Source organism: Oncorhynchus clarkii, chromosome 21, assembly GCF_045791955.1.
Source record: "Oncorhynchus clarkii lewisi isolate Uvic-CL-2024 chromosome 21, UVic_Ocla_1.0, whole genome shotgun sequence".
Lineage (NCBI taxonomy): Eukaryota > Metazoa > Chordata > Actinopteri > Salmoniformes > Salmonidae > Oncorhynchus > Oncorhynchus clarkii.
The window spans coordinates 11,791,149-11,806,657 of NC_092167.1; the positions used below are offsets into that span (position 1 = coordinate 11,791,149).

The 15,509-nt window shown below is 44.0% G+C and overlaps 1 protein-coding gene across 13 annotated transcripts in view; it reads right to left on the reverse strand.

Moving 5' to 3' along the window:
* Nucleotides 1-11,399: 11,399 nt before the first annotated feature.
* Nucleotides 11,400-15,509, reverse strand: part of LOC139378533 (protein phosphatase 1 regulatory subunit 12A-like) — a 62,957-nt gene continuing 58,847 nt past the window's right edge. For 6 of the 13 annotated variants that reach the window (XM_071120799.1, XM_071120803.1, XM_071120791.1 and 3 more), the window contains 2 exons: nt 14,800-15,019; nt 11,401-13,118 (listed from right to left, as the gene is read on the reverse strand). In XM_071120799.1, the coding sequence (XP_070976900.1) occupies nt 14,879-15,019 (141 nt within the window). In that variant the 3' untranslated portion in view covers nt 11,401-13,118; nt 14,800-14,878. Of the gene's footprint in view, nt 13,119-14,772; nt 15,020-15,509 lie in introns of all 13 variants that reach the window. The other 7 variants (XM_071120795.1, XM_071120800.1, XM_071120801.1 and 4 more) reach the window with 4 other exon arrangements.

Sequence of the window (15,509 nt, forward strand, 5' to 3'; positions counted from 1 at the left end):
CACAACCTCAAACAGTCACACTCCAAACTTCACTATGGCCAAGACCAAAGTGCTGTCAAAAGACACCAGAAACAAAATTGTAGACCTGCACCAGGCTGGGAAGACTGAAACTGCAATAGGTAAGCAGCTTGGTTTGAAGAAATCAACTGTGGGAGCAATTATTAGGAAATGGAAGACATACAAGACCACTGATAATCTCCCTCGATCTGGGGCTCCACACAAGATCTCACCCCGTGGGGTCAAAATGAACACAAGAACGGTGAGCAAAAATCCCAGAACCACACGGGGGGACCTAGTGAATGACCTGCAGAGAGCTGGGACCAAAGTAACAAAGCCTACCATCAGTAACACACTACGCCGCCAGGGACTCAAATCCTGCAGTGCCAGACGTGTCCCCCTGCTTAAGCCAGTACATGTCCAGGCCCGTCTGAAGTTTGCTAGAGAGCATTTGGATGATCCAGAAGAAGATTGGGAGAATGTCATATGGTCAGATGAAACCAAAATATAACTTTTTGGTAAAAACTCAACTCGTCGTGTTTGGAGGACAAAGAATGCTGAGTTGCATCCAAAGAACACCATGCCTACTGTGAAGCATGGGGGTGGAAACATCATGCTTTGGGGCTGTTTTTCTGCAAAGGGACCAGGACGACTGATCCGTGTAAAGGAAAGAATGAATGGGGCCATGTATCGTGAGATTTTGAGTGAAAACCTCCTTCCATCAGCAAGGGCATTGAAGATGAAACGTGGCTGGGTCTTTCAGCATGACAATGATTCCAAACACACCGCCCGGGCAATGAAGGAGTGGCTTCGTAAGAAGCATTTCAAGGTCCTGGAGTGGCCTAGCCAGTCTCCAGATCTCAACCCCATAGAAAATCTTTGGAGGTAGTTGAAAGTCCGTGTTGCCCAGCAACAGCCCCAAAACATCACTGCTCTAGAGGAGATCTGCATGGAGGAATGGGCCAAAATACCAGCAAAAGTGTGTGAAGACTTACAGAAAACGTTTGACCTCTGTCATTGCCAACAAAGGGTATATAACAAAGTATTGAGATAAACTTTTGTTATTGACCAAATACTTATTTTCCACCATCATTTGCAAATAAATGCATTAAAAATCCTACAATGTCATTTTCAGGATTTTTTTCCCTCATTTTGTCTGTCATAGTTGAAGTGTACCTATGATGTAAATTACAGGCCTCATATTTTTAAGTGGGAGAACTTGCACAATTGGTGGCTGACTAAATACTTTTTTGCCCCACTGTATATTCAACTTTGTAGCTTTTATATGATTCATTGCTGAATTTTTATTCACACCCATAGGGGTGTGAAAAGGGGGCTTGTGAGGTTTGGTTTTAAAAATACAGTGTTTAAAGGCCCTACTCTAGGAGTATAATTGAAGCATTATGTGTGGCTAATACATTGATAGACATTGTGCAACATAGCGTGACTTGTGACATTGTGCAGCATAGTGTGATTTGTAACTAATCTAGGGTGTCAACAGTTTTAGGGCCATGGGCCTTAAACATGATGGGAAAATACAGAATAACACAAAAACAGGAGCTGTGCAATGGATGTAGCAACCAGGGTGTGGGGCCACCTGAGTTAATCTACTCAGTAGCAGATCGGACATCTGGAGCGCTGTGGGGCTGGGACCAGCCTGGGCGCCAACGTCAACGATGGGCCAGTGAGTCTAAAACTACACCGAGTCTCTACTAAAGAAGATACCGTTAGGGCAGTACAGAGAACTGGCCAACACCCTACGTGGTGTTACAGCGAACCCGTATATACGAAAATTGCATTTGCCATTTATTGCTTAGCTAATAAAAGTACATAGTATACAATCAGTGACTCAGAAACTCATAACTTGTTCTGATACCAGATTCGAATTGACGCAACCCTAACAGTTCCTTCTGGCAAACTCCAAGCGGGCTGTCATGTGCCTTTTACTGAGGAGTGGCTTCCTTCCGTCTGGCCACTCTACCATAAAGGCCAGATTTGTGGAGTGCTGCAGAGATGGTTGTCCTTCTGGAAGGTTCTCCCATCTCCACAGAGGAACTCTAGAGCTCTGCCCTTCTCCCCCGACTGCTCAGTTTGGCCGGGTGGCCAGCTCTAGGAAGAGTCTTGGTGGTTACAAACTTCTTCCATTTAAGAATTATGGAGGCCACTGTGTTCTTGGGGACCTTCAATGCTGCAGACATTGTTTGTACCCTTCTCCAGATCTGTGCCTCGACACAATCCTGTCTCGGAGCTCTACGGATTCCTTCGACCTCATGGCTTGATTTCTGCTCTCACATGCACAGACATGTCAACAGTGGGACACTATATAGACAGGTGTGTGCCTTTCCAAATCATATACAATCAATTGAATGTACCACAGGTGGACTCCAAACAAGTTGTAGAAACATCTCGAAGGTGATCTATGAAAACAGTAAGCACCTGAGCTCAATTTGGACTCTCATAGCAAAGGGTCTGAATAATTATGTAAATAAGGTATTTATGATTCTATTTTGAATACATTTGCCAAAATGTCTAAAAACCTGTTTTCACTTTGTCATAAAGGGGTATTGTGTGTAGTAGATTACTGAGGAGTAGTATGTTTTAATCCATTTTAGAATAAGGCTGTAACGTAACAAAATGTGGGGGAAAAATCAAGGGGTCTGAATACTTTCTGAAGGCACTGTGTGAGTTTGTTTCTTCATTTTTACTCTGTTTTCTCCCAATTTTGTGGTATCTAATTGGTAGTTACAGTCTTGTCCCATTGCTGCAACTCCCGTAAGGACTCAGATGAGGCGAAGGTCTAGAGCCACACTGCTTCTTGACACAATGCCCACTTAACCCGGAAGCCAGCCGCACCAATGTGTCAGAGGATACACAGGGCACCTGGCAACCATGTAAGCATACACTGCACCTGGCCTGCCACAGGAGTCGCTAGTGCGCAATGGGACAAGGACTTCCCTGCAGGCCAAACCCTCCCCTAACCCGGACGACGCTAGGCCAATTGCCACCCCATGGGTCTCTCAGTCGTGGACGGCTGCGACAGAGCCTGGACTCGAACCCAGAATCTCTAGTAGCACAGCTAGCACTGTGATGCAAGGCAATGTATGTGTATGTGTGTGTGTTCGTTCTTCTATCCTTGTGGGGACCTAAAATCTCCCAAAGTCCCCACAAGGATAGTAAAACAAGGAAAATCCTTTCCTATGTCCCCATGAGGACAAAGGCTATTTTGAGTTTTGTTGTTAGGTTTAAGATTAGGGTTAGAATTAGGGTTAGTGTACTGCGTTAGTTAGGTTTAGGGTTTGGGCTAGGGTTAAGGAAAATAGGATTTTGAATGGAAATACATTTTAGGTCTTCACGAGGATAGAAGAACAAAACGTGTGTGTATGTAAGAATTTTAAGAAAGTTGAAGCTCATTTACAGCATTTCTACACAATTGAAGAACTCTCAAATGCTATTCGGAGAACAGAAAAAAGCAAGCAGAAATTAGCCCAACCATTATCACATTGGTTGCTGTAGCTTCATTCACCTCAGTCGATCTAAAAACACATAGCCTATTAGGTATACAATCAGGGGTTGGAACCGGTTCAGGGAACAGAACAGAAAACTGTAAAATAACAAACATTTTTAAGAAACATAAATGAAAACGAAAGTAGTCCATACTGTTCCGGAACAGAATCATTATTTTTAAAACATGGGAACCGGTTAATCACGTTCTTTTAGGTTCCTAGTCCCACAAAAAATGCAGCAAAGTGCATCTGCAAAGCCCTCACTCTGTCACTCAGAAATGTATTCCAGTATCTGCCTGCAAGCTGAAAATCTTTGCCAGTGTGTGCGTGTTTAGGCTACTTGCCCCTCCCCCCTCTGACGCATAGGCTACTGTACTGACGTTACCATAGGCTACTGTACTGACGTTACAAGCGTGGTTCAGAAGATAGGAGAGATTTTTAATTAGCTAGAGAAGAATGGATTCACTTTTTTCAATGCTAGTTAAGAATAATATAGGCGCAGTCATCACCTTTCAACTTGGATATACTAACTCCAAAATCGTTAGATGTGTTTTTGAATTCTGGTGACACTTTTTCACACAAGTTTTTTTTTTTAGCTAGCAGCTAGCTCAAAGGACATTCAAAGTTCATCCATAGAAGCCGCTCCTCCTAGTTATAATACTGTGGACCCAATTAAGATAATGCATGTCATAACAAGATGCCCAGCGCTTCAAGCCTCCTCCTCAACCCTCTCTCTCCACCCGTAACATTTCAGTCCCATCTTGCGTCATAGGCTACACTTGTCTGTCCATCACATATGCAAATAACTTGCATGCCTGCTTTATCAGCACTGATGGGTGAAGTAATTTAATGAGCTAAATGTAAAAAATAATAATAATCACAGGTTAAAAAAGGAACAGAAAGGAAAGACATAAACCCATTTTTGTAAAAAATGTTATACCTTTATTTAACTAGGCCAGTGTGTTCAACTAGGGGTTGCTGGTTGGAACAGTGGTACGGAATGAAAAAATAATGGTTCTGTTCAGGACTAAATGATTAGCCGCTACATATTAACTCAGTACTGGGAATAAAAACTCTAATTTAATACACACAGATGGATCTGTTCGCAACAAAGTTATTTTATTAACAAAAGGAAAACCCATACGTTTGCTTTACATAACTTTTGTTGTTGTTACTGTTTAGGAGCTAATTACCTGAAATTCTACACATTTTGCCATGGGTTGGGGAGACATTTTTTGCAGTTTTAAAAGCTATTTTCCAGCAATTCTACATATGTTGACATTACTTATGCCATGTTAATATGATACCTGAATGAGAGTGACTAAGAAACTCAATGGGGGCCCCCCTGGAGGTCTGGGCCCCTGGGCACGTGCCCAGCGTTCCCGGTCGGTAATTCGGCCATGATTACAACAAATTTAAATAGCTGGCTAGACTAACTAGACCAATTTAACAAAAATGTTAACTGACATGGGCTAATTGAGTGCCTGTCAATGAGTAACATATAACAAGAGGCAAATTGCTGATGCACAACCAAGTTTCAAAACTGCACCTTGTGTTTTCTACCATTCTAACTCTCAATAGGAAACTACAGTTTGTAAGTTGTACTTCAAATTAGATAAAAATGTATCGGTCGCGTACACAAATTTGCAGATGTTATCGCAGGTGCAGCAAAATGCTTATACAAACATAATACCAAAAGTTTATAAAGAAATTTTAAAAAAATAAGAAATATCAGAACGAGTAATATCAGTCGCCGGAATTTATATACAGTACCAGTCAAAAGTTTGGACACCTACACATTAATGGGTTTTTCTTTATTTGTACTAGTAACCAAAAAAAGTGTTAAATCAAAATATATTTTTCGATTTTTGATTCTTCAAAGTAGCCACCCTTTGTCTTGATGACAGCTTTGAACAATCTTGACATTCTCTCAACCAGCTTCACCTGGAATGCTTTTCCAACAGTCTTGAAGGAGTTCCCACACGCTGAGCACTTGTTGGCTGCTTTTCCTTCACTCTGCGGTCTAACTCATCCCAAACCATATCAATTGGGTTTGAGGTCGGGTGATTGGAGGCCAAGTCACCTGATGCAGCACTCCATCACTTTCCTTCTTGGTCAAATAGCCCTTACACAGCCTGGAGATGTGTTGGGTAATTGTCCTGTTGAAAAACAAATGATAGTCCCACTAAGCTTAAACCAGGTGGGATGGTGTATCGCTGCAGAATGCTGTGGTAGCCATGCTGGTTAAGTGTGCCTTGAATGCTAAATAAATCACTGACAGTGTCACCAGCAAAGCACCCCTAAACCATCACACCTCCTCTTCCATTCTTCACGGTGGGAACTACACATGTGAGATCATCCGTTCACCTACTCCCCACAAAAAGACTGATTTGCACCGGACTAATGTCCATTTCTCATGTTTATTGGCTTCTTATTGGTGTCCTTTAGTAGTGGTTTCTTTGCAGCAATTCAACCATGAAGGCCTGATTCACGAGGTCTCCTCTGAAAAGTTGATGTTGAGATGTCTGTTACTTGAACATTTATTTGGGCTGCAATTTCAGAGGCTGGTAACTCTAATGAACTTATCCTCTGCAGCAGAGGTAACTCCTGTGGCGGTCATCATTGAGAGCTTGATGGTTTTTGCGACTGCACTTCAAGAAACTTTCAAAGTTCTTGAAATGTTCTGGATTGACTGACCATGTCTTAATTAAAGTAATGATGGACTGTCGTTTCTGTTTGCTTATTTGAGCTGTTCTTGCCATAAAATGGACTTGGTCTTTTACCAAATAGGGATATCTTCTGTATACCAAGTTGTCACAACACAACTGATTGGCTCAAATGCTTTAAGGAAAGAAATTCCACAAACACATTCCAGGTGACTACCTCATGAAGCTGTTGGAGAGAATGCAGTGTGCAAAGCTGTCAAGGTAAAGGGTGGATACTTTCAAAATCTCAAACATAAAATATACTTTTTGATTTGTTTAACACTTTTTTGGTTACTACATGATTCCATGTTATTTCATAGTTTTTATGTCTTCACTATTATTCTACAATGTAGTAAAAATAAAGAAACTCTTGAATGAGTAGGTGTCCAAACTTTTGACTGGTACTGTATATGTGTGTGTGTATATACATATATAATGTTTGGTATACTCAGTGTATGTATGGTGTGTAATGTGCATAGACCGTATATGAATAGAAACTGAGTACAGCAGTAGTTATATAGGATGAGCCATGACTTGTCACCCACAGGCCATGTGTATCATTTGTCTCAGAGTAGGCGTGATGATTTACGACCCATTTAGATCATATTACATGGACACACGGGCCACTCCTTCTTCAACACTTGATACATAGGGTACCTGGGACAATCTCAATAGGACAGTGTATTCTTACCTGAACAATATCACACTACCAGAGTGAGCTGTTCAAATTTAGTCTGCTTAACAAATTCACTGCGGCCCTCACCAGTGACATCAGCATGCTTCACAATCTTGCTATCATGTTGCTGGCCAGTTCCAGTAGAAATAATGGTACTGGCAGTGCCTTTAAAAGGAATATTACTCTTGTACATGTGTATAGACTGAAGTGACCCAAGCACAAAACATCAGGTCTAAGAACAGCCCTTAATTATCACACAATAAACCCCGGGTTCTCATGCCTTATAAACTAAAATTGCCCATTGTGTACAATCACATGCCAGGCATATAGAGAAATGCCTGTAACCCTAGCTGGGAGGTAAAGTTGTAATTCTATGGTGCTGTTCTCATGTTACCTGGATGTGTTCTCTGATCTCTACAGTTTTCTTCGGCAGACTTGATGCCGTTCCCGTCTTTCTGGTTTGACACAGCGGTCCGATCCTCTCCACAGTCCTGGCCTCCAGAACCACCACCTCTTTTTTAAAGATTTTGTACATTGGTGGAAAAAAACTTTATACTTGAGTAAAAGTAAAAGCTATGCATCAAATTCCTCACATTAAGCAAACACCATTTTTTTGTTGCTTTTTAAATTGACAAACAGGGGCACACTCCAACATTCACAAATACAGTGATTCTGCCAGATCAGAGGCAGTAGGGGTTACAAGAAGTTATATTGATAGGTTTGTGAATTGGACCATATCATTGTCATGGGTAACGTCGAGGAACATGGCATGGGCAAGAGGGCACTAGACGTCTGAGGCTGGGCTGAACGAACGAGCCCACAGGCTCTCCACCAAACGTGTGGACCAGCCTACCCTCCTCGTGACTGTCTCCTGCACTCCTGGCCTCTGAGGAACAGAGACAGACATAGAGACGAGAGAGATTGTTATTGTAGCAACTAGATAAAACAGGCAAATGGTTATAGCCAATATGGTCATTAATAAGAAAACTCACTCGAGCTGAATGAATCTGTCAATTTATTCATAGTTCACTTCTAATATTACCACCAACAGTCCCTTTTAGCCAAGAGACAATCAATTGCAGATGTATTTAATTTCATGTGTATCAATATACCATGAACAAAGGCAATACCCAACTGTTGAAGAAAAACAGAAACAGTGAACACTTATTTTTCCATTTCTACCAGATTATGTAGCCTGGTCCCAGATCTGTATGTGCTCTGGTCCACTCCAATGCTCAACTCATTTCCTAATTGTCAAGGAGTTGGCTTGATTTCACAAATAGACTGGCAGTCAGGCTATAGATTATGTGCCATTTGTGCATTTCCCAGGCTCTTACCTGTGATGAGGGAGGTAATGGCCAGTCTAGTGACAAAGACATTGTCCAGCTCCTCGCTGCCCGTGAACAGCTCAGCCACCATATACAGGTCTGGCTTCAACTTGCGAGTTCTCTCCAGCATGTACTACATACAGCACAGCCACACCACACACACCAGGGCACACATAGGCAATTTTGGGCAGGGAGAAAGAGTGAGGTTGTAGATAGAGAAGAAGAGGGCGAGAGATGGGAAGGGTAAAGTGAAGGGGTAGAGGCTTTGGCAGATGAGCTCTCCCCTCAGCAGCACAGCTTCAGGCTGTCTCCCCAGCAGATGAGCTCTCCCCTCAGCAGCACAGCTTCAGGCTGTCTCCCCAGCAGATGAGCTCTCCCCTCAGCAGCACAGCTTCAGGCTGTCTCCCCAGCAGATGAGCTCTCCCCTCAGCAGCACAGCTTCAGGCTGTCTCCCCAGCAGATGAGCTCTCCCCTCAGCAGCACAGCTTCAGGCTGTCTCCCCAGCAGATGAGCTCTCCCCTCAGCAGCACAGCTTCAGGCTGTCTCCCCAGCAGATGAGCTCTCCCCTCAGCAGCACAGCTTCAGGCTGTCTCCCCAGCAGATGAGCTCTCCCCTCAGCAGCACAGCTTCAGGCTGTCTCCCCAGCAGATGAGCTCTCCCCTCAGCAGCACAGCTTCAGGCTGTCTCCCCAGCAGATGAGCTCTCCCCTCAGCAGCACAGCTTCAGGCTGTCTCCCCAGCAGATGAGCTCTCCCCTCAGCAGCACAGCTTCAGGCTGTCTCCCCAGCAGATGAGCTCTCCCCTCAGCAGCACAGCTTCAGGCTGTCTCCCCAGCAGATCAGCTCTCCCCTCAGCAGCACAGCTTCAGGCTGTTTCCCCAGCAGATCAGCTCTCCTCTCAGCAGCACAGCTTCAGGCTGTCTCCCCAGCAGATCAGCTCTCCTCTCAGCAGCACAGCTTCAGGCTGTCTCCCCAGCAGATCAGCTCTCCTATCAGCAGCACCGCTTCAGGCTGTCTCCCCAGCAGATCAGCTCTCCCCTCAGCAGCACAGCTTCAGGCTGTCTCCCCAGCAGATCAGCTCTCCCGTCAGCAGCACAGCTTCAGGCTGTCTCCCCAGCAGATCAGCTCTCCCCTAAGCAGCACAGCTTCAGGCTGTCTCCCCAGCAGATTAGCTCTCCTGTCAGCAGCACAGCTTGAGGCTGTCTCCCCAGCAGATCAGCTCTCCCCTCAGGTACAAGGTAGAGCCAGACAGGGATGAAGAGTTAGAAATATCAATGATATCTAAAACGAAAGAGTCACATTTCTCAGGGAAAGGTCCATCTTTACCACCCCCTTTTGGTATAGACTGGATATGACAATTACAGGCCGAAACTAGACCACAGTTACAACAGCACTAGCAGCTGGCCTGGAACCTAATACTACTGAACTATCAGCTGACCTGTAACCTAATACTACTGAACTATCAGCTGACCTGGCTCTGCAAAGTTCGTCAAGGGGTCATCTGACATCACCCAGCCGTTGTGGGCCAGGAAGTGTCTGTCTGGCTCATCAACTGCATTTCCTGGTCAAATGCCAAGTTGTCCTCTGGTGAAATATCTCCACACCACTGGATGTTTCCCGGTGATAGGTCCCAATTTAGGCTGGTGGTCCGCAAGGTGTTTATAAACTACATTTCCCACGATGCAGTTCTAGAGCTCAACATTAAGCTCCTGAACCAGTTACAACACTCCAGGGCAGATGAGGGCGCATTACTGTAACACAAGCACAGGAGTGACAATCATTTGTAGCTCCAACACTAGTGACAACACCCAGCTCAAGATTATTGGGATAATTTTATTCAAGGTATTCCCGCTCCTCTAAAATGGGTCTAAAGCACCCTTCTCGGACATAAAGATCGAAATTGTCTTATAGAAGGTAGCATACAATATAAGAATGGTGATTCAACATAGCAATTACTCTGTATGAGCGGGTCTATTGCAATAATGGAGTATCCTAAAACAGACATGATTGTGGCCAGATGGTTTGTTTACATTTCTACTGTTGAGGCTAGAGGGAGTCGACTTAGGCTTACAGCTCCATCTAGCAGTCGCGTCGGGGACAACAGCTGACAACTATAGCATTAGCTTAACCCTAACCCCTTTCCTAACCTGCTATGTTAATTCGCCTAAACTGCTGTGTTAATATCCTGAACTGCTGTGGTGACAAATCACACCCCTAACCTCATCATGTGATTCGCAAAAATTCAATGAAATACTTCACTCAGTATAGTCACTCTCATCAAGTCCAACTTTCAATCGTTGACATTCCAAGATTATATTTGCAATAGCCCTGGGGACGAGGTTAGATGGTTCCTCACCCTGAAAGTAATCTATGGGCCAGGAGAAACTAATCCATGGTTGACATGGGTCTAAATCACATCCCTATTATTGCAGGTGAAACAAACTGACCTGAGGTGGTGGTGGATGTAGGCCTAGAGGAGCATGGTTGTTGGGCTCTCCACGGCTGAGCTGGGTGTTTCCATTCAATGTGGGTTAAAACAAACTGACCTGAGGTGGTGGTGGATGTAGGCCTAAAGGAGCATGGTTGTTGGGCTCTCCCTGGCTGAGCTGGGTGTTTCCATTCAATGTGGGTTAAAACAAACTGACCTGAGGTGGTAGTGGATGTAGGCCTAGAGGAGCATGGTTGTTGGGCTCTCCACTGCTAAGCTGGGCGTTTCCATTCAATGTGGGTTAAAACAAACTGACCTGAGGTGGTGGTGGATGTAGGCCTAGAGGAGCATGGTTGTTGGGCTCTCCACTGCTGAGCTAGGTGTTTCCATTCAATGTGGGTTAAAACTAACTTGAACATTTTATTGGGAAACATGAATAAGTAGGCCTTGTTATTTCTAAAAACATGCACACTCGTTTGTCCTAAATAAAATACAGGTAGTTGACAGACAACATGGACATCTTTGAAGGTCCTCCACAGCTTTAGCCAGTTGTTGGAATTGGGGACGTTCATAACACAGCAGAGACGACCCAAGAAACCATTCTCGTAACATGTTTCTGCTGTGCAATGGAGGTATCACTGCAGAAAGAGGCCGAGACAGAAACCATTCACAGAGAAGTGACAGGTTAGCATCCCCGAAGGCCTATAGTCACCGTCAAGTGTACAATTTAATGAATGACAAGAATAAAATAGCCAACACAAGGGCTTTACAATGTACAAGTTTATTTTTAATGAACTCTTCAGTGGTTGGTAGTCACAGCACAGCTCGCATGTATGAAGCCACACGCCTATTTTACAAGATGGGAAATTTAAAAAGGAAAAACAGCAATGTAAACCAAAAGAGGAGATGGCCAACAGTCCAACTACAGCAACGTTTTCTTTACTACAGTATCCTTAAAAAGGCCACTGAAATGCAGAAAATGTGTTTGATGCAGGGACTTTATTTGATGGTGGCTGACATCAAATACTCCTCACATGGCATTGACAGTGCATGTAGACATTGTAAAAAAGGACTGGGTTAGCAATACCTAAGATCTTTTAGTGACAACACCTTGGCTAATACTACAGCTTAAAAAAACAACTGAAAAGAAAATGAACAGCACTCATCCAAAGATACTGAATACAATGTGTGAAATGTAGTGAAGCAATTATATTATTCGTATCTCACAATTACCGTGAACACTTAAAACTGGAAAGACAAAGCACTGGACACTGCCAGCCATTCCCTTTAAGAGAGAGAGGCCCGTGGTAATCCAATGTCTTTAGACTATAAATGAAGAAAATAGTTAAAAACACACTTTTTTTGTCCTCTGGAGTTTGTATATTTTTAATAGTAACAGACGGGAACCATAAATGCATGCCATGTGCTGGTCTCAAACGATACATACAGGTATATACAGCATCACTCAGTACCTGCTAAAACGAAGTGAGAAATACAGAGTATAAACCAACGACTACACTACAACCTTAAAGAAAAGAGGGGGGAGAGGGTCGGTGAAAGGGGTGAGCGATGGAAAGATGGAGGAGGAGTGAAAATCCTACTAGTGATGGACTCATCATTAAAGCATTTTTATTAGAAATAAATGCATATTGCACATACAGTGAAAGCTTAAATTCCACCAAGTCCACCTGTTCTGTAAAGCGATAATTCCATTTACCTCTGAGGGAGACACACAAAGGTACAGAAATGGAAAGGGGGTGAGTGGCGTGGATAGAGGTGTGTGTGCGTGTGCTTGTGTGGTGTGTGTCGGGGTGGGGTTGCGTGTACTAAGACAGGGGGTACCACTGGGAAGTCTTCTGCTGTGAAGACTTCTTCTGGGAGGACTTCTTCTGGGGGGGGGGGGGGGGTCAGAAAGAACAGGACAACTACACATCACACAACCCTTGTATGTAGGTCGAGGAACAAACAGGAAATGAAAACAAAAAGATCAAATAAAGGTTTGTGGCACGAATAAAATCAGGTGTGAAATAACTGTTCTTCTGTGACAGCCGAGAGATCGATACAAGTGTTTTATGTACAACTAAGGCTTATTGGTTAAATAGTTGAGGCTTCCCCGCCCGCAAACGCTTTTACATGCCGTTCACAACCCCTATCCTCTGCTAATGTAAACTCAGTGGTTCTATCTGGAGAGCAGCCACAGGTTGAAGTGGAGAATAACCTAATGGAGAGAGGGAGGACATGGAGGACGCTGTGGTGGTGGGAGAGGAGCGAGGCATAGAAGAGCTGAGAAGGAGTCTTGTTGCGGATGTCTCTTGCAATTAATACCTAAAAGTTGCAATTCCATTAGTCACTGCCATGGAGGAGTGGGCGGGCGCAAGGGGGCAGGGGGTCCTGTTCTACTTGGAAAGCTTGCTAATGACTCGAATAAGAGCTCCGTTCTCATCCTTTAGTCTCTGGTTGTCTGATTTCAAGTCTGGTAGCGTCTGGAAGAGAACAAAAAGAGAGAGAGGGGGAAACGGTCTTAGAGACATGTCACCATAGAAACACGTTGAGGTTCACCAGTCAGCCCAGTTCCAGAAACTGTTAATTGCAGTGTGTGTCATCAGCATCTTTGACAAGCCAGTCTCAACCACTTTTTTTCCCCCTCGTCTTTATATTCTTTGCTGAGAATGGAGCAAGCACACCCCAGTCCAAAGTTTCTGCTAAATAGCCATGCAGAACAGGAGAAACGGCTCCACTGGCAGCCAGGAATACAACACTCGGCAAATACACAGCATAAATCCTGGCAGCACAAACAGTGCACCTTTGTTTGAAGCATACAGGACAACAAAAAAAAAAAAGGCATGAGCGACAACTCACTGTTGCAGCATCAAATAATGCCTCTGCAATCCTTCAGTTTTTCTATTTGTCTTTGTGAGGTAGACTTATCAAGTGTAAAGCTAACGCCATCTCGCAGTCAGTACCCACCCAATACCCATTTCTGCCCTGAACCAAATTTCCAAACTAACTGCTATATGAAAAATGGCATTACTACATCTCTGCCTTAATACAATGCCAGTAGTTATGTTATTCACCAACATAACTACACCACTGCCTGTCATCTTGGTCACAGTTTGTGAGTTTAGTCTGAAATAAACTTGAACTAGTCATCAGTGTGATGCCAAAGTGTTGTGGATTAAGTGGGTAATATTACGAGAGAACTACGAAATACTACCCAGTTTGTTTGACAAATGAAAATATAACTAATCACAATGAGTCAGATTTTCATTCCCAAATATAATTCCCTCAATATCAATTAAATCCATACTGGGCTAAGCAGATTCATGAAGCCATGCAGTCCAGCATTGCCTGGGGCAGTGCAACCATGGCAGATTGCCCAGGGTCTCTTGAAACACTTCAGCATTCACATAGGAAACAACTGAACATCCAGGGAGATCAAGAGCAAAACGTAAAACTGTTCACCGCAAAACTATAAAGGCATTATATTACAGATGACAATCAACCAACCGGAGCTTCTTATGGCATGTAATGGAAATTGAAATCATGAGCAAGAGCCAAATGAATATGTCTAGGTCACTGGGAAATTAAATAAGACCAAGTGTAAACCTGCAGTATTGGGGGTGACCCAGTCTCAAAGCTGGGTTGATGTCATCTATAAAGACTCAATTGAAATGGGAGTGGGACTGGAGAAAGACACTGAGGGGAAAGGAAATGTGTCCGTCCTCCATAAAAAAAATATGTCCGCCATTTGACGCTAAAAGGAAGCCACGTCATGCAAAGCCAGAAACCAGCCGAACGAAACAACGGCACTCCCTGATAAAGACTTCAAGACTGCACACTGGGGGGAAAGAACAAAATGGGGCACTCTCCTTTACAGTATATCAAATTATCTAGTAAAATCAATTGAATAAAGACCTAATCATGTAGTCCAATATTTATACTTCAGGTGCTGCACTAACAATAAAGTAGTATATTTGCTTATATGAAAATTAACACCTGAATATATACTTACCTGACTGAAAATAACATTTAACTATACTGTGAACTATAGGTCCTGCAAATGGAAAGTGCCCAGTCAAAACACACTCCCCAATATGAAAACCAGAGGGGACAGGGGAGGTAGGGGGAGGAGATAACCTTGTAGTTGGGCGGCTGGGGACCTGCCTGTCTATGGGTGAGGTCGGAGCACGAATGGAGCATGAGAAGGGAGGGTGAGGGGGTGAGGAGGAGCGGTTGGGCAGGGCTACAGGTCCACGGAGGGGGGCAGCTGGCTGCAGGCTGACTGGGAGAGCTTGACCACCACGCGGGCCAGGGCCCTGTTCTCTGCCTGCAGCCGCTCCTTGACCTGACGCAGGGCCTGAACCTGCTTTACCTCTGGGAGGTTCTGCAGGAAAACCACAACACAGGGAGAGAGAGGGGGAGAGCGAGAGAGAAGGGAGAGCGAGAGAGTCAAACCAGCAGAGGGCAGAGCAAAGTGGGAGATGGGAGAGTGTACCAGAAGGGAGAGAAATAATGGAAGACAAGGGGGGCCAATACAAATTATAGAAAGGATAAGAAGAAGGGGCAAAGAAGACAAAACAGACAAAGGAGATTGTTAGGAAAATGGGACAGAGTTTGGAACTGGAGGAATGACAAGTGCTTTCCAAGCAGGCTGGCATGTAGTAGAGACGCCAATCTATAGTAGCAGAGTAGAATAGAGAGAGAGAGAGGAAGACCGATATGGTCGCTGGGCTGCCTATGACCTAGAAATAGTCACTACATTATGGCAGTGCTGGGAAGAAGGAAAACACTTGTTTATTTTGTTGCCCTGTTTCTGAGAACATCCAATCTCCTTAGTTAGAAGGGTTTACGAGTTACGTCAACATAGAGCATCC